Below are 26,026 nucleotides of genomic sequence, written 5' to 3'. Positions count from 1 at the left end.
TGAGTCACCGCTCAAAACTTTGCTGCCATATCCCCTCCTATGGATAATTTTCCCCTTATAATAAGGAGTGGGAGCATCCACATTTTGGTCATCCCTCTTCTTGAGCTTCCTGTGGTCTGTGGATCGCACTTGGGTAATTAGATCTTTTTGGCTCATATCCATTTATCAATGAGTACATACCAGGTGTGTTTTTCTGTAATTGAGTAACCTCACTCAGGATGATATTTTCTAGTTCATTCCATTTACCTATGAATATCATGAAGTCATTGTTTTTGATAGCTGAGTAGTATTCCATTTTGTAGATGTACCATATTTTTTAATCCATTCCTGTGTTGAAGGGCATCTGTCTTCTTTTCAGCTTCTGGCTACTATAAATAAGGCTTCTGTGAACATAGTGGAGCATGTGTCTTTGGTCTATGTTGGAGCATCCTTTGGGTATATGCCCAAGAGAGGTATAGCTGGGTCCTCAGGTAGTGAAATGTCCAATTTTCTGAGGAAAATCCAGACTGATTTCCAGAGTGCTTGTACGAGTTTGCAATCCCACAAACAATGAAGGAGTGTTCCTCTTTCTCCACATCCTTGCCAGCATTTGCTGTCACCTGAGTTTTTTATCTTAGCCATTCTGACTGCAATGAGGAGGAATCTCAAGGTTGTTTTGATTTGCATTTCCAGATGACTAAGGATGTTGAATATTTCTTTTGGTGCTTTTTGGCCAGAATGAGAATGTTTTGTTTCACTCTGTACCCCATTTTTAATAGGGTTATTTGGCTCTCTGGAGTCTAACTTTTTGAGTTCTTTGTATATTTAGGATATTAACCCTCTATCAGATGTAAAGATCCTTTACCAATCTGTTGGTTGCCATTTTGTCCTAATGACAGTATCTTTTGCTTTACAGAAGCTTTGTAGTTTTATGAGATCCCATTTGTCGATTCTTTACCTTAGAGCATAATCCATTGGTGCTTTGTTCAGGAAATTTTCTCCAGTGCCCATGTGTTCAAGACTCTTTCCCACTTTTTCTTCTATTAGTTTGAGTTTATCTGGTTTGATGTTGAGGTCCTTGTTCCACTTGGACTTAAGCTTTGTACATGGTGATGAAAATGGATCCATTTGCATTCTTCCACTTGCTAACTTCCAGTTGAACCAGCACCATTTGTTGAAAATACTATCTTTCTCCCATTGGATGGTTTTAGCTCCTTTGTCAAAGATCAAGTGTATTACTGCTTGAAGTCAGAGATGGTGATTCCCCCAGAAGTTCTTTTATTGTTGAGTATAGTTTTCACTATCCTGGGTTTTTTGTTATTCCAAATGAATTTGCAAATTGCTCTCTCTATCTTTATAAAGAATTGAGTAGAAATTTTGATGGGGATTGCAATGAATCTGTAGATTGCTTTTGGCAAAATGACCATCTTTACTATATTAATCCTGCCAATCCATGAGCATGGAAGGTCTTTCCATCTTCTGATCTTCCTCAATTTCTTTCTTCAGATACTTGAAGTTCTTGTGATACAGTTCTTTCACTTGCTTGGTTAAAATCACATCAAGATATTTTATATTATTTGGGACTATTGAGAAGGGTGTCATTTCCATAATTTCTTTCTCATCCTGTTTATCCTTTGAGTAGAGGAAGGCTACTGATTTGTTTGAGTTAATTTTATACCCCAACCCTTTGCTGAAATTGTTCATCAGTTTAAGTAGTTAGTTCTCTGGTGGAACTTTTGGGCTCAATTAAGTATACTATCATGTCATCTGTAAATAGTAATATTTTGATTTCTTCCCTTCCAATTTGTATCCCTTTGACCTCCTTTCGCTGTCTGATTGCTCTGACTAGGAGTTCTAGTACTATATTGAATAGGTAGGAAGAGAGTGGGCAGCCTTTTCTAGTTCCTGATTTTAGTGGTATTGCTTCAAGTTTCTCTCCATTTTGTTTGCTGCTAGCTACTGGTTTGATGTATATTGCTTTTACTATGTTTAGATATGGGCCTTGAATTCCTGATCTTTCCAGGACTTTTATCATGAAGGGGTGTTGAATTTTGTCAAATACTTCGTCAGCATCTAATGAAATAATCATGTGGTTCTTATCTTTGAGGTTTTTTATATAGTGGATTACATTGATGGATTGTCATATATTAAACATCCCTGCATCCCTGGGATGAAGCCTACTTGATTAGGATGGATGATCATTTTGATGTGTTCTTGGATTTGGTTTGCAAGAATTTTATTGAGTATTTTTGTGTCAATATTCATAAAGAAAATTGGTCTGATGTTCTCCTTCTTTGTTGGGTCTTTGTGTGGATTTGGTATAAGAGTAATGGTGGCTTCATAGAAGGAATTTGGTAGTGCTCTGTCTCTTTCAATTTTTTGGAATAGTTTGGACAGTATTGGTATGAGGTCTTCCATGAAGGTCTGATAAATTCTGCACTGAACCCATCTGGACCTGGGCTCTTTTTGGATGGGAGACTTTTAATAACTGCTTCTATTTCTTTAGGAGTTATGGGGTTTTTTAGATTGTTTATTTGTTCCTGATTTAAATTTGGGACCTGGTATCTGTCTAGAACGATGTCCATTTCCTCCAGATTTTCAAGTTTTTTTGAATATAGGCTTTTGTAGTAGGATCTGATAATTTTTAAAATTTCTTTAGATTCTGTTGTTATGTCTCACTTTTCATTTCTGATTTTGTTAATTTGAATGTATTCTCTGTGCCCTCTGGTTAGTCTGGCTAAGGGTTTATCTATCTTGTTGATTTTTTCAAAGAAACAGCTCCTGTGTTTGTTGATTCTTTGTATAGTCCTTTTCGTTTCTACTTGGTTGATTTCAACTCTGAGTTTGCTTATTTCCTGCCTCCTACTCCTCTTGGGTTTATTTATTTCTTTTTGTTCTAGAGGTTTAAGGTGTGCTGTCAAGCTGCTGACATATGCTCTCTCGAGACTGTTTCCTTTTGCAGGCACTCAGAGCTATGAGTTTTCCTCTTAGCACAGCTTTCATGGTGTCCCATAAATTTGGGAATATTGTATCTTCATTTTCATCAAATTCTAAGAAGTCTTCAATTTCTTTCTGTATTTCTTCCTTGACCAAGTTTTCATTGAGTAGAGCATTGTTCAACTTCTATCTATATGTGAGCTCTCTGTCATTACTGTTGTTATTGAAGACCAGTCTTAGTGTGTGGTGATCTGATAGGATGCATCAGATTATTTCTATCTTCCTGTATCTGTTGAGGCCTGTTTTGTGACTGATTATATGGTCAGTTTTAGAGAAAGTTCCATGAGGTACTGAGAAGAAGGTATATCCTTTTGTTTTAGGATGGATGTTCTATAAATATCTGTTAAACCCATTTGGTTCATGACTTCTTTAGTTTCTCTAAGTTATTGTCCAGAGATGAGAGTGGGGTGGTGAAATCTCTTACTATTATGGTGTGAGGTGCAATGTGTGTTTTAAACTTTAGTAAGGCTTTTTTTTTTAATGAATATAGGTGCCCTTGCATTTGGAGCATAGATATTTAGGATTGAGAGTTAATCATGGTGGATTTTTCCTTTGATGAATATGAAGTGCCCTTCCTTATCTTTTTTAATGACTTTTGGTTAAAAGTCAGTTTTATTTGATATTAGAATGGCAACTGTAGCTTGTTCCTTCAGGCCATTTGCTTGGAAAGTTGTTTTCCAGCATTTTACTCTGAGATAGTGTCTGTCTTTTTCTCTGAGGTATGTTTCCTGTATGCAGCAAAATGCTGAGTCCTCTTTGTGTATCCAATCTGTTAGTCTATGTCTTTTTATTGGGGAATTGAGTTCATTGATGTTGAGAAATATTAAGGTATAGTGATTGTCGCTTCCTGTCATTTTCGTTGTTAGAGGTGGAATTCTGTTTGATTATCCCTCTTTTGGTTTCACTGCAAGGAAATCATATTCTTGCTTTCTGTTCCGTATAGTTTCTCTCCTTGTGTTGGAGTTTTCCATCTATTATCCTTTGTAGGGCTGGATTTGTAGAAAGATATTGTGTAAATTTGGTTTTGTCATGGAATATCTTGGTTTTTCTATCTATATTAATTGAACGTTTTGCTAGTTACAGTAATTTTGGCTGGCATTTGTGTTCTCTTAGGGTCTCTATGACATCTGTCCAGGCTCTTCTGACTTTCATATTTTCTGGTGAGAAGTCTGGTGTAATTCTTATAGGTCTGCCTTCATATGTCACTTGACCGTTTTCCCTTACTGCTTTTAATATTCTTTCTTTGTTTTGTTCATTTGATGTTTTAACTACTATGTGACAGGAGGAATTTCTCTTCTGGTCCAATCTACGTGAAGTTCTGTAGGCTTCTTGTATGTTTATGGGCATCTTTTTGTTTAAGTTAGGAAGGTTTTCTTCTAAAATTTTGTTGAATGTATTTACTGGCCTTTTAATTTGGGAGTCTTCACTCTCTTCTATACCTATTATCCTTACATTTGATCTTCTTATTGTGTCCTGGATTTCCTGTATGTTTTGGGCTAGCAGCTTTTTGTGTTTTACATTATCTTTGACAGTTGTGTTGATGTTTTCTATGGTATCTTCTGCCCCTGAGATTCTCTCTTCTGTCTCTTGTATCATTATGGTAAGGCTTGTATCTACTGCTCCTTGTCTCTTCCTTTGGTTTTCTATATCCAGGATTGTCTCCCTTTGTGCTTTCTTTATTGTTTCTATTTCCATTTTCAATTACTTCACCTGTTTGGTTGTGTTTTCTTGTAATCCTTTCAGGGTTTTGTGTTTCCTCCCTAAGGGCTTCTACTGTGTACTTGTGTTTTCCTGCATTTCTTTAAGGGAGTTCTTTATGTCTTTCTTAAAGTCCTCCATCATTATCAAAAAATGATTTTAAATCTAAATCTTGCTTTTCTGGTATATTTGGATATCCGGTATTCTCTTTGGTGGGAGAACTGGGCTCTGATGATGCCAAGTAATCTTGGTTTCTATTGCTTAGGTTCCTGCTCTTGCCTCTAGCCATTAGGTTGTCTCTGGTGTTTGGTTTTCTTGCCGTTTCTGACAGTGACTTGACCCTGCTATAGGCTTCTGTGTCAGCACTCCAGTTGAACTGTTTTCCTCTTTTCTTTCAGCCTTTCCTGAGAACAGGTGTTCTGATTTCTGATGTGTTGGTGATCCTGGAGACTGTCTTCCAGCTCTAGGCTTGGGCAGGAATCAAAGGGTCCTGCCCCTGATTGCTCATGTAGGTCCTTGCACCCAGTGCGCACAGTAGGGACTGTATGATTCCCTCTTGGGTCTGGACTGCGGGCAGAGGGTAGTCTCCTCTGACTTCTCAGGAGTATCCACACTTCTGAGGTTCCAGCTCTCTCCCCATGGGATTTGGGTGCAGGGAGTCGTTTGGCTTGTTCAGTTCAGTACTGGTACCTGTCTGTTCCTATATCCCTGTGTCCAAAAGCACTGTGCAGTTTCCCCTTTGACCAGGGATGTTGGCCAAGGTGTGAAGAGGTGGCAGTCTGTCCTGTTGTCCCAGGATGTCTGCACTCCTGGATCGTACACTCTCTTCCCCCACAGGATTTGGGTGCAGGGAACTCTGTTCTTACTTTCTTTTATCGATCTGGACATACTGGAGTATCTTGTATAATGTCCCTCAACAGAATTTGATTCCTTTTTTAAAAAAGATTTATTTATTTGTTTGTTTGTTTCTTTATTTATCTTATATGATTACATTGTAGCTGTCTTCAGTCACACCAGAAGAGGCCATCGGATTCCATTACAGATGGTTGTGAGCCACCATGTGGTTGCTGGGAATTGAACTCAGGACCACTGGAAGAGCAATCAGAGCTCTTAACTTCTGAGCCATCTCTCCAGCTCCAGAACTTGATTCGTATTGCATACAAGTCTTGTATTGTAAGAATATTACAAAAGTAATATCATATGAAGGACATATAATGAGATTACCACTGTTAATATTAATGTATGGTTTCTGGTAGAGGTGGTTTTTAACAGGTTTCTCAAACTCTTAAATCTTTCCACTCTCTGATAATGCTCTTCAGAAGGAAGTCCTTATACACTTCTGGCAAACAGAAATCAACGTGATTATTTGAGAGTATCTGACATTATAAATTGCCGCTACTTATTAATTCATTTATATTAGTGTGAATATACTTTATTTATTTTATAGTTTGAATTATAAACCAATACTACTTAATATTTTAGTTTAAATTGTTTCATATTAAGCAATTGCGAAAAATTTCAGTTTGCTCCTTGTCCTGAATTATTTCTCTCTCTGTGTGTGTTTCTCTCTGTGTGTTTCTCTCTGTGTGTTTCTCTGTGTGTGTTTCTCTCTGTGTGTTTCTCTCTGTGTGTTTCTCTCTCTGTATCTCTGTCTCTGTCTCTGTCTCTGTGTGTGTGTCTGTCTGTATCTCTCATCTCTCTCTGTTTCTCTCTGTCTTTCTGTCACTCTTTTCCTCTCTCCGTACCCCCCATGTGTGTGTGTTTGTATCTATGTATATGTTCAATAGTAAATATTTTTTATTCATATCCTTACTCTATGCCACTACAAGGTTTTCATACTCAAGAGATGTACTCATTTGCTATTGCAACAAACAAAACAAAACAAATTTTTCTATTGGAGTTTATCTTTTTTTCCATTTGTATATTCTGATATTCCAGTTATGATTATGCTTCATCTCTAAAATTACTCAATAATTCTCATTTAGGGCATTTTTCTTATTTCTTCTTTCTCTTTTCCTTTGATTCTGCTCTCTCTCTCACAGTAGACATCCTTCATTTTTATTGTAGATATTTTTTATTTCTGATGTTTTCTTTGGTTGTTTATTAGAGTTTGTACATCTGCTTACATATTTTATCTTGTCTTATTATTTTTCATATTTCATTTTAGAACTCAGCATATTATTAATATCGTTTTTGAATTCTATGATGGTAAAAGTATACATGGTATTTGGAATTCTGATAGTTACTTTGTTTCTTTACACAAGTTGTCTTACTTTGGATGTTTTGTTTTTATTTAATTTCAGTAGCTGAGGTAAATACAATGTTACTGTGAAGATTAATTTTATTTTTTATATTCAATAATCTTTAATTGATTTACTGTGGTTATAGTTGACATAAGTTTCAACTTTCCCTAGTACCTTTGATATTTTTTCTTTTGGTTTTGGACTTCCCTGTATACCTTTCTTAAGGACATATATCTTGTTCCTTAGAATATTGTAGTTCCTTTAGTTGTAATCTCTGATTTGATACTGTGTCTTTATTGGTGTGATGTTACAGCCTGAGAGCCAGGAAGTCATATAGCATATTCTGAAACTTTTGTAAGTTTTAGTACCCCAATGTTCAGGTGCTGTGGCTACAAATGTATTTCTCTAAACTCTTTTAGCCCAACCCATTCTTTCTCCCCCTACTTCAGCACTACATAAATATTTTCTGGAGGCCTTGGGCCCTTTGGTCTTATGTTTTTCCCCATTGAGTAAGACAAGAGCAGAGGTGGATTGGGAGAAATTCATTTCTCCAGTTAATACACCTTAATTTTAAAAGCTTCTCAACATATTTCACAATAATTGCTTGCATGTACAGAGTTAGATAAGATCTTGTATCTTCGTCCTGAAAACCTTGTAGAATTCCTGGATGTAAAGTCATAATGTGTGTTGTAATAGCCATGAGACTGCTACCCCAGAAGTTTGTCACTATTACCCAAGCCTAGAATAACTCTTCAGGTTTTCCTAAAATGTTTAGGTATTATCAATTTTATGAATCCAGTTGCATTGGCTCCTAGTACATAGATTTTAGCCATATTCTTTAGGCTACAGCTTTAGGGTCAGAAACTTGTATATTCTGATATTCCAGTTATGATTATGCTTCATCTCTAAAATTACTCAATAATATACACCTACAGCTTTAGGGTCAGAAACTTGTCCTAAAATCTGGATTTTCTTATGGGTTCAAGAGAAGTTGCTCCTTTTCCACTTTTTCTTTTTATCATTGTTTAGGCAATAGCAACCCAGGACTTTTTATTATTTTATTGAAACCAAATAGTCTATCTTTAAAACATATCATTCCATCTCTCTATGATCACTTTTTCCTAATTCTATAATTCCTCTCCCCCTGTTTCTCAGACTTTCAGAAATCTGTCCAGATTCAGTGCATATGAGTTTTCTAATGAGATTTCCCCCCAAACTGTCACTGTGAATATACAGTTTATTATTAGTATTTCAATGAAAGCCATATTCTAGATACAGTTTCATGAAATTAGCTGAAGATGAAAACTACCACTGAAGGTTTTAATCAAAATTAATGCCTTCATTTTCACAAGTTGATAAAATAGTAAGCAAATTAATGGTCTCATCCATTAAATCTGGAGCTAAGGATTGATGCCCTTGTCCTATTAAGGTAAGAGTTTTGTCTTTATTTCTTGGTAGAAACAAGATTATTTATAAATTAAACTGTAATAGTAATTTTTCTCAGATGAAATCAGGTACAATTTTTTTCTTCAGACTTTTCACATTAGCCTGTTCTTATATCAAAGTGTATGACAGTTTGGGAAAGAACCAATTGTCAAAGACTCTGCATGTACCCAAAATATGCACTTATAAAAATATAAGATTTTAAACTAATAAAATATCATACATGCATATGTATTTATAAATTAGTCATATAATATCCATACAGTTCAAGTATATATGTACACATATATACATATGTACACATCTTAAAACCAAATATAAAGCAATTAAATAATATCTTTTCGTGCTTTGGTTTGTTTGTATTATGTAAATTGCATGGGATTAACTTAAGGCTTTTTTGAAGATAAAAGTACAATCTAATAAAACCTGTTCTAATCTTTTTCAGTTGAAAAAACTGGATATCAAAGAAAGTCAAACCTTTAGAAGCCTATTTTTTCCTCATTTTGTCTACCAGAATAATATTAGAAAGCTGGCTCCAAACATATGGTCTTCATATTTCTGTCACAGCAATTTCACTTTCCTTATGAAAGATGATTGGCAAAGGGATCCGGAAAAATGCTACTATCAACAATCTGTGTGTGTTGCTGTTTTAATCTACATAGTATCTTTCTGCCATAGGTTTTTCCCATTTTGAATTAGAAGTTGACATGTAACATATGCTTAATACATATTTAATAATAAACTAAAAATGATCCATATTTTTCATGATCCATATTTTTATGGTTTTTGTTTACTTTCATGTACAGGTAAAATATATTGACTAGACTAGTGATTGAAATCCAGATCTCAAGTAACAGAATTGCCTTTAACCATAGAAAAAATTCTGTTATTTTCTACTTGACTTTCTTCTTCTGTTTGTTGTAACTTAAACTGTAAATTTTCTTTAATTCATTCAAGTATAATCAGTCTCCCTTTTATATAACCTGCTCTCTACAACGTACTACCTTCTTACTTTCTAGCTTAAACTTTAAAATTATCAATAACTTCTTTATTTGGACCTTCATAAATGTTTTCTAATATTGAATTTTTGGATGTGTTAAATTGTAAGGATACAGGGACCATGTTTTCAGCAAATTCAATATTTTTAATTTACTTTTCTTATTGGATATATTTTATTTACACTTCAAATGTTCTTCCCTTTCCTGGTTTCCCGGCCATAAGCACCCTAACACATCCCCCTCCTCTTCTTTTATAAGGGTGTTCTCCCTTTCCACCTCCTCTATTTCTGCCTCCCATCCAACCTGACAATCCCCTGTAGTTGGGGGGTGGGGTCCAGACACGGGAAGACCAAGGGCTTCTCTTCCCATTGATACCCAACAAGGCCATCCTTTGCTACATGTGCAGATGGAGCCATGGGTTTGTTTATGTGTAGTCTTTGGGTAGTGGTTTAGTACCTGGGAGCTCTGTTTGATGGTATTGTTGTTCTTATGGGGTTGCAAGCACCTTCAGCTCCTTCAATCCTTTCTCTAATTCCTCCAACAGGGACCCCATTTTCAGTTCAATGGTTGACTGCCAGCATTCTGCTCTGTATTTGCCATGTTCGGGCTGAGCTTATAAAGAGACAGCTACATTAGGCTACTGTCAGTATGGACTTTTTGTCTTCATCAATATTATCTAGGTTTTTTTTTATTGGATTTTTTTATTTACATTTCAAATGTTATTCTTTTTCCTGGTCTCCTGTCTATAAGCCCCTAGCCCCACCCTCTCCCCTTCTTCTATATCGGTGTTCCCCTCCCCATCCACTCCCTCTTCCATCCCCCCCCCAATATTCCCTTACACTGGGGTTCCAACTTTGGCAGGACCAAGGGCTTCTCCTTCCTCTGGTGCCCAACAAGGCCATCCTCTGCTACATATGGAGCTGGAGCCATGGGTCAGTCCATATATAGTCCTTGGGTAGTAGTTTAATCTCTGGAACCTGTGGTTGGTTGGCATTGTTGTTCTTATGGGGTTTCAAGCCCCTTCAGCTCTTTCAGTCCTTTCTCTAATTCCTCCAACTGGAGTTCAGTTCTAAGTTCAATGGTTTGCTGCTAGCATTCACCTCTGTATTTGACATGCTCTGGTTGTATCTCTAAGGAGACATCTGTATACAGGTCCTATCAGCATGCACTTTTTTAGTTTTATCAATCTTATCTAGTTTTGGATATATATATATATATATATTATATATGTATGTATATAATCATGTGGGGCAGGCTCTGAATGGTCGTTCCTTCAGTCTCTGCTCTAAACTTTGCCTCCATATCCCCTTCAATGGATATTTTCCCCCCTTTTAAAAAGAAGTGAAGCATCCACACTTTGTTATTTGTGACTATTGTGAAGGGTCTCATTTCCTAATTTCTTTCTTAGCTTGTTTCTCTTTTGTGTAGAGGAAGGCTACTGATTTATTTGAGTTAATTTTATACCCAGCCACTTTGCTGAAGGTGTTTATCAGGTTTTGTAGTTCTCTGGTGGAACTTTTGGGATCACTTAAAATATACTATCATATCGTCTGTAAATAGTGATATTTTGACTTCTTCTTTTCTGATCTGTATCCCCTTGATCTCCTTTTGTTGTCTGATTGCTCTGGCTAGAACTTCAAGAACTATATTGAATAAGTAGGGAGAGAGTGAGCAGCCTTGTCTAGTCCCTGATTTTAATGGGATTGCTTCAAGTTTCTGTCCATTTAGTTTAATGTTACCTACTGGTTTGCTGTATATGGTTTTTATTATGTATAGGTATGGACCTTGAATTCCTGATCTTTCCAAGACTTATATCATGAAGGGGTGTTGAATTTTGTCAAATGCTTTCTCAGCATCTAATGAAAAGATCATGTGGTTTTTTCCTTTGAGTTTGTTTACATAGTGGATTATGTTGATGGATTTCTGTATATTGTACCATCCCTGAAACCCGGTGATGAAGCCTACTTGATCATTATGGATGAGCATCTGATGTGTTCTTGGATTTGGTTTGTGACAGTTTTATTGGATATTGTCACCTTGATATTCATAAGAGAAATTGTTCTGCAGTTCTCTTTCTTTTTTGAGTCTTTGTATGGTTTAGGTACAAACAAAATTGTGGTTTCATAGAAGGAATTTGTTAGTGTTCTTTCTGTTCCTGTTTTGTGGAATAGTTTGGATAGTATTGGTATGAGGTCTTCTATGAAGGTCTGATAGAATTCTGCACTAAACCCATATTGTCCTGGGCTTCTTTTGGTTGGGAAAATTTTAATAACTGCTTCTATTTAGGAGTTATGGGTTGTTTAGATGGTTTATCTGATTTGGATTTAACTTTGAAACCTGTTATCTGTTTAGAAAATTGTCCATTTCTTCCAGATTTTCCTGTTTTGCTGAATATAGGCTTTTATAGTAGTATCTGAGGATTGTTTGAATTTCCTCAGATTCTGTTGTGATGTCTCCCTTTTAATTTCTGATTTTGTTAATTTGTACCCTCTGGTTAGTCGGGCTAAGGGTTTAATCTATCTTTTTGACTTTCTCAAAGAACCAACTCCTGGTTTTGTTGATTTTTTTGTATAGTTCTTTTTGTTTCTACTTGGTTGATTTCAGCCCTGAGTTTGTTTATTTCCTTCCTTCTTCTCCTCTTGGGGTATTTGCTTCTTTTTGTTCTACAACTTTTAAGTCTGCTATCAAACATCTGAAGTATGCTTTCTCCTGTTTCTTTTTGGATTTTTTACATTATTTTTGATAGTTGTGTCAATGTTCTCTGTGGTATCTTCTGCCCCTGAGATTCTCTCTTCTGTCTCTTGTATTCTGTTGGTGATGCTTTCATCTATGACTCTTGATCTCTTTCCTAGGTTTTCTGTCTCCAACTTTGTCTCCCTTTGTGATTTCTTTATTGTTTCTCTTTCCATTTTTAAATCCTGGATGGTTTTGTCTAATCCCATCACCTATTTGGTTGTGTTTTCCTGTAATTCTTTAAGGGATTTTTGGGTTTCCTCTTTAAGGGCTTCTACCTATTTATCTGTGTTGTCATGTATTTCTTTAAGGGAGTTCTTTATGTCCTTCTTAAAGTCCTCTATCATCATGAGATTTGATTTTGAATCCAAATCTTGCTTTGCTGGTGTGTTTGGATATCAAGTATTTGCTTTGGTGGGTGAACTGGGCTGTGATGATGCCAAATAGTCTTGGTTTCTGTTGCTTAGGTTCTTGTGCTTGATTCTTGTCATTGGGTTTTCTCTTCTGTTAGCTGGTCTTGCTGTCTCTGTCAGTGGATTGACCCTCCAGTGTTTCAGCACTCCTGTAGACAAGTTTTTTTCAGCCAGATCTGGGATCAGAGAACTGCTTCTGGGCTTGTGTGTCCTAAAGCCTCCAGGCAAGTCACTTGGAGCAGAAGAGTTGGTCTTACCTCTGCTCTCAGGTGTGTCAGTGCTCTTGGTGACTGGCTTTTAGCTCTGGGCTGGCAGAAACTGGAAGGGTCCTGACCATGACTCCTTCTAGGTTCCTATATCCAGAGGGCACTAGGCAGGTTCCTCTTGGGCCAGGAATGTGAGCAGAAGTGGCGGTCTCCCATGAGCTCTCAGGATTGTCTGCACTTCTGAAAGTCCAGCTCTCTCCCCCATGTATTTGGGTACAGAGGGCTGTGGGAGAAGTTCAGCTCTGGGTACAGGCAGAAACCGGAAGTGTCCTGTATCAGAGGACCTTTGCCTTTGTGTGTCCTAAGGCTGCCCGGTAGGTCACTTGGAGCAGAAGAGTTGGTCTTACTTCTGCTCTCAGGTGTGCTGGCACTCCTTGTGTCTGGCTTTTGGCTCTTGGCGCAGCAGAAACCATAAGGGACCTGCCTCTGACTGATCTTAGGCTCCTATGACCAGAGGGCACAGAAGGCACTAGGCAGTTTCCTCTTGAGTCAGGAATGTGGGCAGAGGTAGTTGTCTCCTATGAGTTCTGAGGATTGTCTGCACTTCTGTGAGACCAGCTCTCTCTTTCATGGGATTTGGGTACAGAGAGCTGTGAGACCATTTCAGTTCAGTCCTGGGTCTAGAAAGAAACCAATAGGTTCCTGCTACTTACTGCTCTTATATTCCTGTATCCAGAGGGCCCTAGGCAAGTTCCTCTTGGGACAGGAATGTGAGCAGGTGTGGCCTTTAATTTACTTTTTAATCATGAAAGAATCAAACATAGAGGTAGTGCTCAAGGAAACTTCAACTCCAGGTTTCTCATTCTTCCCCTATTAACCAGTCTGGCAACACAAATTGCTTTTTTTTGTCATGCTTTTTAAGAGTTCTCTATAAATTCTCTTACTGTTTGAGAATTCAGTTTTCCAAATCTTCTGATGCAATTAATTTTTTAAAGCATTATTGCTAGTTTTTATTGTGTCTAATAGAAACTAACATTGGTTTATTTTAATAGAAATGTTCCAAAAGAAATGTAGCTAGCTTAAAGAACTATTGTGAAACACATTCAGGAGCAGATCAGAACAATAAGCTCAAACTTCTGAGCACACATTCTAGAGAACAGATTAGTGCAGAACAGATTAGTACCTTTCATGGTGCATTTGTCTTCTGCCAAGCAACAGCCTCAGCCTTGAGGGAGATTCTGAGAGAAGGGAACAACTCAAAGTCAAATTTTCGGTTCAAATTCTGCTTGAGATAGCCTTCCACATTGCTTTCTCTCTGATTTGTTTTCTCTGGAGCTCTCCAGACAGCTATCTTTACTATTTTCTGCTTCAGACAGTTCACCAAGGAATTCTCTCTTGATATTTTTAAATTATCTTTGGGTAGTTCATATCTTGCAGATCATAAGCCCAGTCTTTTATTTTTACATATCAATGTAGTCATTTACTATAGATTCCCTTTTAATTATCTTATGAATAAGTATCCCATGACCCTTCCCTTTGATTCTTAGGAGACAGCATGCACATTTTTTTTTTAACATTGCAAAAGAATTCCAAGATCTGTCTGCAGATCTGTGCAGATGATAGGTTAGCTGGCTGGGATCCTGCCATGAAATTACCATTGCTACCATGTTTGGTACTGGACCTAAATTCCCTCTGTCCCAGAATCACAGTAATCTCAGGGATCTGTCTGTCAGGCATATACAAAAAACTTAGAAGGGTGGGATGCCTTATGATCACCACTTCTTAAATCTCTTTATCGCCTTCCTTACTATCTTCCTTACAGTTTCGCACAGAGTGCAGCTGATTTTGTTCTTTTAGATTCAAAACTCTCCCATTCAATTCATATTGTATAATCATATTTTTCATAGCTGAGAATTGATATATTTTCAAACTCATGTTTTTAGAGTTTTCTTCCTTAGCTTTAAGAGCTGAAGGGTCCAGGGTTTATCATTTTGGTGAGATATTAACCATACCTTCACCTGTGGCTAATTGGGCTATCTCCGATTATCATGAAGTCTTTAACATTAACTGGGAGGACATCTTTGAGAGAGGAATGTGAAAATAAGTACATTGATATTTAAATAAGCCTAATGTCCACAGCAGCCATTGACACTTATGAAGGTCCATGCCTACTGGCCCCATTCTAGGGCCAGGAACTATGTCATTTCACCTCTACCAAGTCCATACCTGACCTGGCAATCTTTGCTGCACATTCAAAGTCAATGCTATTCCAAAGACTGTCATTGTACACTGTTAGGATGGATTTCCACTGTGTGAGTGTGTGTGTGTGTGTGTGTGTGTGTGTGTGTGTGTGTGTGTGACTATTTCATATTCCTAGGATGGTTTTGTTTTATTGTGGGAACCTGTAAATGGACAGTTTCATCTTATATCATTAAAGGTAGGCTCTGCCTCAGAAAACATGATCTTTCCCAACCATAAGACAAAGATTGAAATTGCTGATACTCACATGCAACAACAAACAGAAATTGATTAAGTTCTAGTACTTTGTCATTTGAGTTTTATGTTTTTTCTTTTGACTCTCCTTACATTTTAAAGTTATATTTAACTTATGATTATGACTAAATTTCATGAGAACAAATGTTGAATTCTGAAACCTTTATACTAGCTATAAAAGTTTAATTTTCATAAGGAAAGTTTTGAAGTAATCCTCACACTTATTTCTGATGAATGACCTTATTTAGGATAGGAGATGGTAACTTGTCAAAGTTTGAAGATAGTCAGCATTTGACTAAGTCTAGTGATATCAATGATTGTCTTTAAAGAACTTAAAATTTAGACTTTATATAAAATGTTCCTGAGTCTGAGTAACCCTTCCCTTTGTAGTATTTTTGAACAATGGCTCCGAAGACACCGCCCTCTTTTGGAAGTTTACCCAGAAGCCAATGCACCTATTGGCCATAACAGAGAATCCTACATGGTTCCTTTCATTCCACTCTATAGAAATGGTGATTTCTTCATTTCATCCAAGGATCTGGGATATGACTACAGTTACCTACAAGAATCAGGTAAGGCTCAGTTGCATTAAGATGAACTGTGTAGTCTAATGTGGGCAATCTCTTTTGGGATAGTAAAAAAGAAAAAAATCCATCATATATACATTTTTTCCCAAAACTTTTTAAGAAACTTTATTATACAAATTTATAATCATGTGAACTAGAACTATATTTCAAGGATATTTTGTACAGCTAAATTATTGAATAATATAGGATTGGGAAGCTTTTGAGCCATTATTCTGTCTGCTAACAATTTTATGACCTAGGGATATTATTTAATTTCTGTGAATCACATTTTATTTGTTATATATTTAGATAGGAATGACTCAATGTATTGTTCTGAATCATGTTAAAGAATTCAGTCTATGCAGGATAATAGGGAGTTAGCAGTTTGTGATCTTTCACTGGGAGACTCTTAGTAAGATTACCAATACAATAATGGAAGCTTTCAAATCCAACTAGTAATGAATTTCAACTTCTGTAATGTTAATTAGTATTCCTTTGGCTAAAAGCATAACGTAAAGCCTTAGGACTAGAAGTATATACTGGTTTTGGTATTCCTAATTAGAACTACATTAATATCTTCTTGGTGAAGAAGTAATAGGCAATAATGAAAGCCTAATCCATGCAGAAACTTCCTAGTATTCTGGTCTACCTATTTGTTGCAATGACAAATGACTGAGAAAGACAAGTTAATGAAATTATTTTCTCATGGTTTCAGAGGTTTCAGATCATGATCGCCAGGTTTCATTGGTTAGAGCTCGAGGCAAGATAGAAATACCATGATGTTAGGAATATGTATTATGGACAAAAAGGAAGTCATATCCATGATGTATCCCTCAAAGGCAAGCTCCCAGTAACTTAATTCTTCCAATCAGGCTTCGCTTCCTACTTTCCAGCACACCTTAATTAGTACATCATATTGGGAATCTATCAATTAATTAATCAATTAATGTAGTCAGAATTCTTGTGATACAACTTCTCAAACCTATCAGCTGACAGCTAAGTCCTTAAAACATAAGTCTTTGGGTGTAGGGGTGGGTGAACCCTTTTTATTTAAAACACACACACACACACACACACACACACACACACACACACACACATATATATATATATATATAAATTTATTATTTGCTGGATAGGTATTAGTTTCCATAAAAGAGCTGAGAATAACAGTCTTATAGAATTGAAGTGAGTTCTTAAATGTTAAATACCAGTATAGGGAGGAAATAGGTTTTGACAGTTTCCTTAACACACTATGCTTTCACTATTGTATATAAAGGCTTCTATACAAAGGCTAGAAGAACATAATGTAAAACTACAAATAGTTAAATGAATGAAATATGAATAAGGTCATTGAATAAGGAAAAATGAACAAATGTGTGAGCCTTACTAACTCCTAGCTCTTACAATCAGCTTTAGTTCCATTGAAATGACTAATGTAATTTGGATATCAGTAAGCACCAAATCCAATATGGAAGTGTGTCATAATTAGTGTTTTATTGCTGTGAACAGATACCATGAGCACGGCAATTCATATAAAGGACATTTAATTGGGGCTGACTTACAGGTTCAGAGGTTCAGTCCATTATCATCAAGGTCCTAGTGTGACAGCATCCAGACAGACATTGGGCTAGAGGAACTGAGAGACAGCTAGGAAAAGAAAGACTCCCAGGCAGCCAAGACAAGTGTCTTAAAACCCACCCCTACATAGTGCCACTCCCTGGACCATGCATATTTAAATCACTACAAAGTCCAAAAGACTGTGCAAGGAAGTACAAAGACAGAACAGCAAATTTTTTAAGGACTCAGATATGTAAACAGTGATTTATATATAATTCATTATTGACAATGTTTAAAGAATTGGTAGGCAGCAGATAGAAAAGGGCAGCAAATATTCTAACCTGAAAGAATAAGACTAAAAATCAAAGATGACCACTGTATTTATGGAATATTGAATTCTTCTATTGGATGTTACGGACAAAGAAATTAACATTGAAAAGATTGAGATGTTTTGTAAAAGTTAACACAAATTGTATGTTTTTTTTATGACTGGGGCATTGTCTGGGTGTGATCCAAGAACCAGTTTATTCCTCATTATATTTTTAGGACATAACTCATAGAAATTGGCAAATAAGTTAAACACTGAGTAAATAAAGAAGAAATTATAGGACTCCTTTGAAGCTTTTTAACTGGTGATGTAAATTATAGTATAATTTGCTGATATATTTAACAATGATAAAAGAAAGGGCCAGACACAAAGGGGAAGCCCATATTTTTGTTATGATAGAATGATAAAATACGAAACATCAGGGTAAATATTTCTCAGCACAATACGATACATAGACTTGAAGCTCCAGATACCTAGACCTTAGATCTATATGAGAGACAAGAATAAAAACTCCTAATAGAAGGTGGAATATATTTTTGCTAAGTATGTTAAAATACACAGTATTGATTTGAAATACTTTACTGATTTACTATGCTTTTGTATAGCTATGAACTAACAAAGTTAACCTTAGAAAAAGTTAGTTTTAAAATAAATAATAGAAATTGCCTATTTTCTATCTTTTTAAGCATTCTTCATTACTGTTTCTTTATACATTCAAAGTAGTTAAATTTTATCTCTATTCATTGCTAAACTTCAAGATTTCTAAAAATATTATTAATTTTTTTCCAATAACTTAGTTCATGACCGTCATTATTCATCATTCAAGTATTCATGTTGATAATTACTTAAGTATTTAAGTATTAAGTATTCTGAATTTGTCAAACATTTTCTCTTGTAATCAGATTTAGTGATGTTTTACAAACTGAGAAGCAAGTGATTTTCTTTTAGGGAAAACTGATAAAAGGCAAGGACAGAAACATCAAAAAAAAAAAAAAGAGTTTATTTTGGCTTATGATTCCAGAGGTCTTGATGTCTTAATTCTAAAGAATGCATGTTAATGGTTGCTGTGCACACGAGATTTGTTTGTCTCTTAATTCACATTATTTAATTTATGTTCCCCCTTCAGGGGGATATCTTCTCTGCCAAGGTTAATGACCCCATTGATAATCAGAAACAGCACTACTGTAGGAGGCGAGGGTGTGTCTAATGAACTCAGCAAAATGGTAAATGCTATGAACTTCAGGACAGCCTGTTGAAAAAAAATTCTAAAAACATGAATTCAAAGATGTATAATTTCTCAACTATGCAAAGTATAGGAAAGTAATATGAATTATACAAGAAGCTTCATGGGCCACAAGGAACAGAAGCAACTGCACTATAAGCCAATCTGTCAGAAAGATATTAAGGAAGTAGATAAATAGATTTGTAGGAATGGTGATCTCAGAGCCGGATCTTACCCAGCTAGCTTACTGTCTGTGCATACTTAGATCTCTGAATTCATTAAAAAAAAAAAAAAAACAGTACTTGTTGTTTGAAATCAAGGGGCCTAAGGTCATAAAAGGTTGATTCATGAGATAATCGAAAGGGAACATGGAGCAAATGACAACATTGATATGTAAATAAAAGGCTGGGCTTTGGTCTGAAAGAAAGACCTACCCAGAAAGAACTGTTTGGAGAGCAAATATTGCTTTTTTAGATATTTTCTAACAGGATTTCTGACCTTGGTCGAAAACCCAAGAATTTTTTTCTAGCAGCTTCTCTGACTTTGGTCAAAAAAACCTAAAAGCTATCCTGGAGAGCTGTTACAGCTGTTTTAGAATTTTTCTAGCAGCTTCTCTGACTTTGGTCAAAAAACCTAAAAGCTGGGGTTGGGGATTTAGCTCAGTGGTAGAGCACTTGCCTAGGAAGTGCAAGGCCCTGGGTTCGGTCCCCAGCTCCAGAAAAAAAAAGAACCAAAAAAAAAAAAAAAAAAAAAAAAAAACCTAAAAGCTATCCTGGAGAGCTGTTACAGCTGTTTTAGAATTTTTCTAGCAGAATTTCTGACCTAGGTCTGAGGACCCAAGAGTTTTTTTCGTTTGTTTGCTTGTTTTGTTTTGTTTTGTTTTGTTTTGTTTTCTAGCAGCTTTTCTGGCATTGGATAGAAAGTCCATGAGCTATCTACCCAGAGAGCTTTTAGAATTTTTTTCTAGCAAGAGCTGAGTTGTCTGGAAACCTCTGGAGAGCTTTATCAAGCAGAAGACAGAGCTCTCAGCTTGTACCCACAATTGATGTCGAGTCTTCCAAACTCCCCTCTCAGGACCCCCTTTCCAAGTTGAAGCTGTTTCTTGGCATGGAGAGATAGCTTAGTTAGTGTTTAAGAGCACTAGCTGCTCCCTTTGATATCCAGGACATAAGAGAAATAATTATCCAATTTGCTACATGTTGACAGATATTTAAAATCAACTATGTATGCAAATAAATAGGAGTAGTTAAATCTAGGCATTTAAGTCCCATTATCAAACATATTTTTAAAATGTATTTAAGAGTGAGTCTCAGTATTACTGAAAATAAATGCCACATTTTCATTTGTTTCAATTTTTGATTATTTAAATTAATGGCACTCAAATCTAGACATTTACATTTTTATATCAGTCATTTATTGACATTTCTGGTGATGATAAACAACCAAAAAACAATCTATTTTCATTAAAACTAGCTTCTTGACTTCTAAAGGCTTTAGAGATAGATAAGATGATTTTTTAGAGAAAGGTAAATAAAAGAAACAGAAAAAATAGATATTTCTCCGTGTAGCCACCACTTAAGTTTTAAAAAAAAGTTCTATTTTTGTCCTTTTTTAATATTGAGTTTTAATATGCAATTAGTTATTAACAAATCCTCCAGGTTGAAAGGAGCATACTCCTACGTCATTCATTCAGAACATTATCAAACTTTCCAAATACCTCATAAAGTAAATGGTGCCTTTTTCCTTGATTTAGGTATATAATTTTACTATGAATTATTTATATGTAATTATCATTCCAGCATGCCATGAGTATATCTCTTTTCCTTTTGTGGGATGTGAAGTTAATTAACTTCTCAAAGTCATTAGAACTTTTGAAGAGCAAATATCAGCAAATAAGAATGAGATTAGACAAAACAATAATTTGAACATAAAATTAGAAAAACGGGAATACTCAAAGGATAAAAAAGGAGGAAAGGAGAAAGACAGAGGGGACCAGGTCTTCAGTTTTCTAGCTTTTGATTTTTTGCTTCTTATCTTGTGCTGGCTTTGCTTACTGACTTTAGTTCCTGAATCCACTGTTTTAGTTGCAGGATAGAGAATTCAGAGCATTCATTAGTAATATCATGAGTTAGGCATCTATTCTGTACATATCAAATATCTCTAAAGAAGATGATCATGAAAAAATTACTGTAGTTTCTACTTCAACAGGGGTGGAATGAAGGAGTGGGTAGCAAAGATACTAAGGTATGAGTTAAAATTTTTTTGACTTGAATAAATTTTTTGCTAGTAATACTCTAATGAAAAAATAACCCATAATTTTGAAGACTATACCTTAATCTTTCTTAAGACTTAATCTTTCCCTTGGATTCTGTAATCTATGATGTCTCATCAATATTCTCGTGGCATTTCATATAAGCAACCCAAAGAAGAAACAGTTTATAGAAGTTGCCTTCCATAAGCAATCTATCTCCTCTTATTGAGAGAGTACCAAGTGCGGGTTCTTTGTTTGCTGGAATTTTAAAATTTTCTAAATAGACCTTAATTGTATTTACGTAAGCAGAATATTTATAATTAGAAGCATATACATCTTAAATTATTCTTTGAATGAGTGTATGCCTTAAGTATATACGTGATAGTAAGACTATTATTTTTTCTAATTGTATATATTTGAAGCTAATTTTTAAATTCACATGTAATTAATTTACATGATTTTTTCTATAAAACCAACCTACTTCATCATATATCATTTGATAATTTATTTCTCGTCATACTATTTATTTATTACTTTAGAATTCAGGTACTATTTTATAATACATTTCTGTATTATATAATGAAATATTCTTAAGTGTTGGAAAATAATGTATTCCATTTATGTTTGTCTCTGTTTTGTATTTGCTTATATTTGACTCTCATACATGAATCATGTCATTGATCATGCTTAATAATTTCATTTTATCAAATGATGTTGTATGATATTTTAAAGGCTAGACTTTTTCAAATATCAAAACAAAGACATCACTTTCCATGTCTATGCTCTTAGCAGGTTAGTGTCCCAAGTATCATAGCTGTACTTTTAAAAATTATTTCCATGTTTCTAAATAATATGTAAATAATAATATCTTTTAATTCATTAAGTCTATCTCAGGCGTCTTCATATATAAATAATGAGTTTACCTCTCTTACAAACCTATTTTATTTGTACCATCTCAATATGGTACTGTCACTTAAAGACACAGCTTAAATTTTTATTGTTTCTACATTGAATCAGTCTGTTATAGTTATTTCTCATATTATTTTTCTCTTAGAGCCAATGCTCCATATTTTTAATATATATTAATTTTAATTATTTTTACATTAGTTAATTAATTTATTTATAATTAATTTTATTATATACCAGATTTAAAAAATAAACTACAAATTTTACCTCAGAACATTGTAGTTAATGTAATGTAGTTAATGTCTAATTTATAATTTGTTTTCCATCGATATCCTTTGAATATCTCACTAAATCAGCCTAATATTTCTTCATTACCTTTTTGGAGTACAATAAGTACATTCAGTCATGGCTTAAACATCTACTTTTCTCATGGGGCTCAGGCACTCTATCAAATTTCAGAATTACTTCATTGTAACCACTGGCTTTTACTTTTCCACCCACACCCCTGTTCCTAATTAATTACTTGTAGCTTCAGTTCCAGGGGCTTGTTCATCCTGTTTATTTATTAATAAATGAGTAGGCCTTACACCAGGCTTCTCTGACTAGCCTATATCTCAGTTATCCTGTTTATATCATTCTGTGTTTGCCACATGGCTGGTTACCTCATACAACTTGTGCCAAGTCCAGGTGGTGAATCCTGCTGTGGCTATTTCTCAGAGCTCCTCTCTCTTTGCCAGAAGTCCCACCTTGTAATCCTCCCTCAGCTTATTGGTCATCAGACTTTGATTAACAATAATGCTTCCACACAGTATACAAGATATTATCCCTATACATCATAGTTTGGGTCTTCAAGGAGTCAGTATCGTACTGAATATATATTGTATTCTCTCAAATACAATGTGTTGACGTAATAGTAGAAGAAATGCCAGACCTATAATATTTAGATGTTTAGGGCTTCTTGGACTAAATAGAAAAATATTTTTTAGGAAACTCATGAAAGTAAAGGTGTAATTTGATTTTATGAAAAACTTTAGGAAACATACAGGGAAATCGCACACATACATTATTTTCAAAATATGTATGTTAGATTATCTGAACTAGAAGATTCAGGGGTAGAAAATTATGTATGGGTGGCAGGAGTCACAAATGTACTAATCCCAACCCAGTTGTGTTATCTTATGAGGTTTGAAGTAATTACAGATGATCAAAGGCTGGGAGTTTTCCTCAGTTGAAATTATTTTAAAAACACTCATGACTAAAATCTATTGTCTTAAGACTGAAAATTGTAAAGATAGAGAGGTATCTAAAGAGTTTAGGGTTTGCTCTTCTAACAAAGGGCAGAAGTTCAAATCCCAGTACCAACATGGGCAGTTCATAACTACTTGTAGCTTCATCTCCAGGTGCCCATTCACCCTCTTTTAACCTTGATGCCATCTACATGTACATGCTCACATATATACACATATACATACACACACATAGACACACACAAACACACACACATATGCACACATACTTTGAAAGCTGAGATCTCTGCAAGAACAGTGTGCATGTGTCTTAGTGTTCTTGTGACTGCTCTGAGACTACACAGCTTTTTCCAGCTGTATAGTCAGAGTTATTCAAATAATTTAAATTATCCAACAGATCATTACCAGTTAATAATACAACTATGTTTCATACATGGGCAATACTATTACACAATCATCAAAGGAATTGTATAAAATTACAACAATAATACCTAACAATATTATACAGTGAGGTTTATATGCAGGTTTCATGAAGTCCCAAAAGCAGAGAATTGTTTCCTCTTCTTCCTAGGGAGGAAACTGAGCCTGAGAAAGAATAGGTTAACTTTCCCCAAGCTTCTCTTTCTATTTACCAAGCAAAATAGCTGGCACTCAAACCCAAGCATCTTACTACTAAGTAGCATGCTAAAATGCTGTTATGTTGATGGTGATATCCCTGAAAACAGCATGATCTCTTTCTATTTCAGATCCAGGCTTTTACCGAAACTATATTGAACCCTACTTGGAACAAGCTAGTCGTATCTGGCCATGGCTTCTTGGAGCAGCACTGGTGGGAGCTGTTGTTGCTACAGCTCTAGCTGGGCTCAGCAGTAGGCTATGCCATCAGAAGAAAAAGCAACCCCAGGAGGAAAGGCAGCCCCTCCTCATGGACAAAGATGACTACCACAGCTTGCTGTACCAGAGCCATCTATGAAAATCCTAGGAAACAGAGTGGGACTAAAAGGTCTGACCTCACTCTACCTATTTGTTTGTGTTTCTACAATTTTAAACTAATACAAAACATAGACCATAGCTGTTTGTCTGACTGGGTTTTGCTCAGACCCATGTTTTTTTCCCACGTCCCAGTTTCTAAGGAAAGACTGGTATTTCCTAAAAAATAAATTGTATCTAAATAAAATTTCTGTTAAAAAATTTCTCTTGGGTTGGTTTTTATGAATGTGTTTTGGTGATTTAAAATAAAATCATGTCATTTGAAAAAAATAAAAAAAAATAAAATCACAATAAAATTATAAAAAGTGATGCCTATGAACTTGAGGCACATTTTTGTTTTCCTTACTTCATTGTAAATTTCCAAGAAAATAAAATTTTGCTCTCTCCCTCCCTCTCTCTCTCTCTTTCTAAGTGCATGCATGTGTTCATGCATGCATGCGTGCTTGCGCACGCGCGCGCGCGCGCGCGCGCGCGTGTGTGTGTGTGTGTGTGTGTGTGTGTGTGTGTGTGTGTATTTGTGCCTCTGTGTCCATGTTACATGACAATTTTGAAAATCTCAGATAGAAATGCTCACTAATTTTTGAACTCATTTCATTAATGATTAGGAGAGATGAATAATTACAAAATCAGTAACAGAGGAGAACATCTGCCAGCTTTCATTAGTTGTCATATTTAAGCTATTTTATCTACATTCAGTGACTGGTAGAAAACAATCAGGCAAGAGATCTGAATGTTCTGCCTAATAGAAGAGTGGCTTCTGGGAGGAGTGAACTATTACTAGAGATTATTACCTGAACATTACTCATAGCCAGAAAAAGAATCAAAACAGATGACTACAGTAACATCTGAAGCTTTGAGTCTGCCTGACTGTGATCAGTAATGGTCAAACTCAAGGGCCAAAGGAATAGAAACAGAAATGTGAAAAACCGTCTGAATCAGATTCTGATGGGAGAATATCAGGGCCACATCCAGTTTCATGGTACAATGGTAAACTGTTTTCCCCTTTATCATAATACAACGCCCTCCTTTGCCACTCTGCATGCCATCATAGAGTATTTTTGGTTTTTTTTTTTTTGTTTTTTTGTTTGTTTTCTCTAGAGGCTCAACATATCTATATGAATAGCAGTCACACCATCTTTTTTGATTCTATATAGTTTCTTATTATGGCAACAAAATTGTATTATGGATATTTCAATGTATTTGAAAGTTTCATTAGATTCTCATCAACCTTATATATTTTAGTCTTGCTTACTGTGTAAATTTTATAAACTGTTTCATTTTTTTATGCAATTGTCCTGTTGCTGCATCATTTTCTTAAGAAATAAATAACTGGCATTCTTTCCTCCCTTTTCCTGCACTCTGGGTTTTATGTTTTAAAACTAGCTTTAGTCATCTTTTTAAAATCAAATCAAACATGTAATTCTCTATCTGTAGAGATTAATCTGGGATGGATAAAAGTCATTTTAGCCAGTGTCTCTACGAGGCTGACAACAAGCATAAGTCATTGATGTTCAGTAGCCTTTCGATGTTTTTATAAATTTACATTTATGAGATCAGTTGGCAGTTTATAAAATGGGATGTAAATTGAAAACAAGCTATTAATACCATTAAAGCCTTAAGATTATCCAGCTGTTGCAAACTACATATGAACAACTTAAATATTTTTAATGTTTCACTTAAGTTTTATATACTCAAATTTATTATTTGGGACTTTTTTTTAAAATATAGCAACATTCTAGGATGGAATAGAAAA

General features: G+C 35.3%; 1 protein-coding gene and 2 non-coding genes across 3 annotated transcripts in view; all 3 read left to right on the top strand.

Moving 5' to 3' along the window:
• The window catches only part of Tyr (tyrosinase), a 95,171-nt gene extending 69,554 nt beyond the window's left edge, over positions 1 to 25,617 (top strand). The window contains exons 4-5 of the mRNA NM_001107535.1: positions 15,594 to 15,775; positions 24,030 to 25,617. Of these exons, the coding sequence (NP_001101005.1) occupies positions 15,594 to 15,775; positions 24,030 to 24,256 (409 nt within the window). The 3' untranslated portion in view covers positions 24,257 to 25,617. The remainder of the gene's footprint in view (positions 1 to 15,593; positions 15,776 to 24,029) is intronic.
• Positions 19,455 to 19,516, top strand: LOC120100220 (U7 small nuclear RNA). Its single transcript, XR_005499999.1, has one exon. It is a non-coding gene; the product is annotated as a U7 small nuclear RNA (small nuclear RNA).
• Positions 19,658 to 19,718, top strand: LOC120100222 (U7 small nuclear RNA). Its single transcript, XR_005500001.1, has one exon. It is a non-coding gene; the product is annotated as a U7 small nuclear RNA (small nuclear RNA).
• Positions 25,618 to 26,026: the final 409 nt, after the last annotated feature.

The sequence above is a fragment of the Rattus norvegicus genome, chromosome 1 (assembly GCF_036323735.1).
Source record: "Rattus norvegicus strain BN/NHsdMcwi chromosome 1, GRCr8, whole genome shotgun sequence".
In the NCBI taxonomy this organism is placed as follows: Eukaryota; Metazoa; Chordata; class Mammalia; order Rodentia; family Muridae; genus Rattus; species Rattus norvegicus.
Note: the sequence above shows the minus strand (reverse complement) of the source record. Positions and strands in the feature narration are given on the sequence as shown.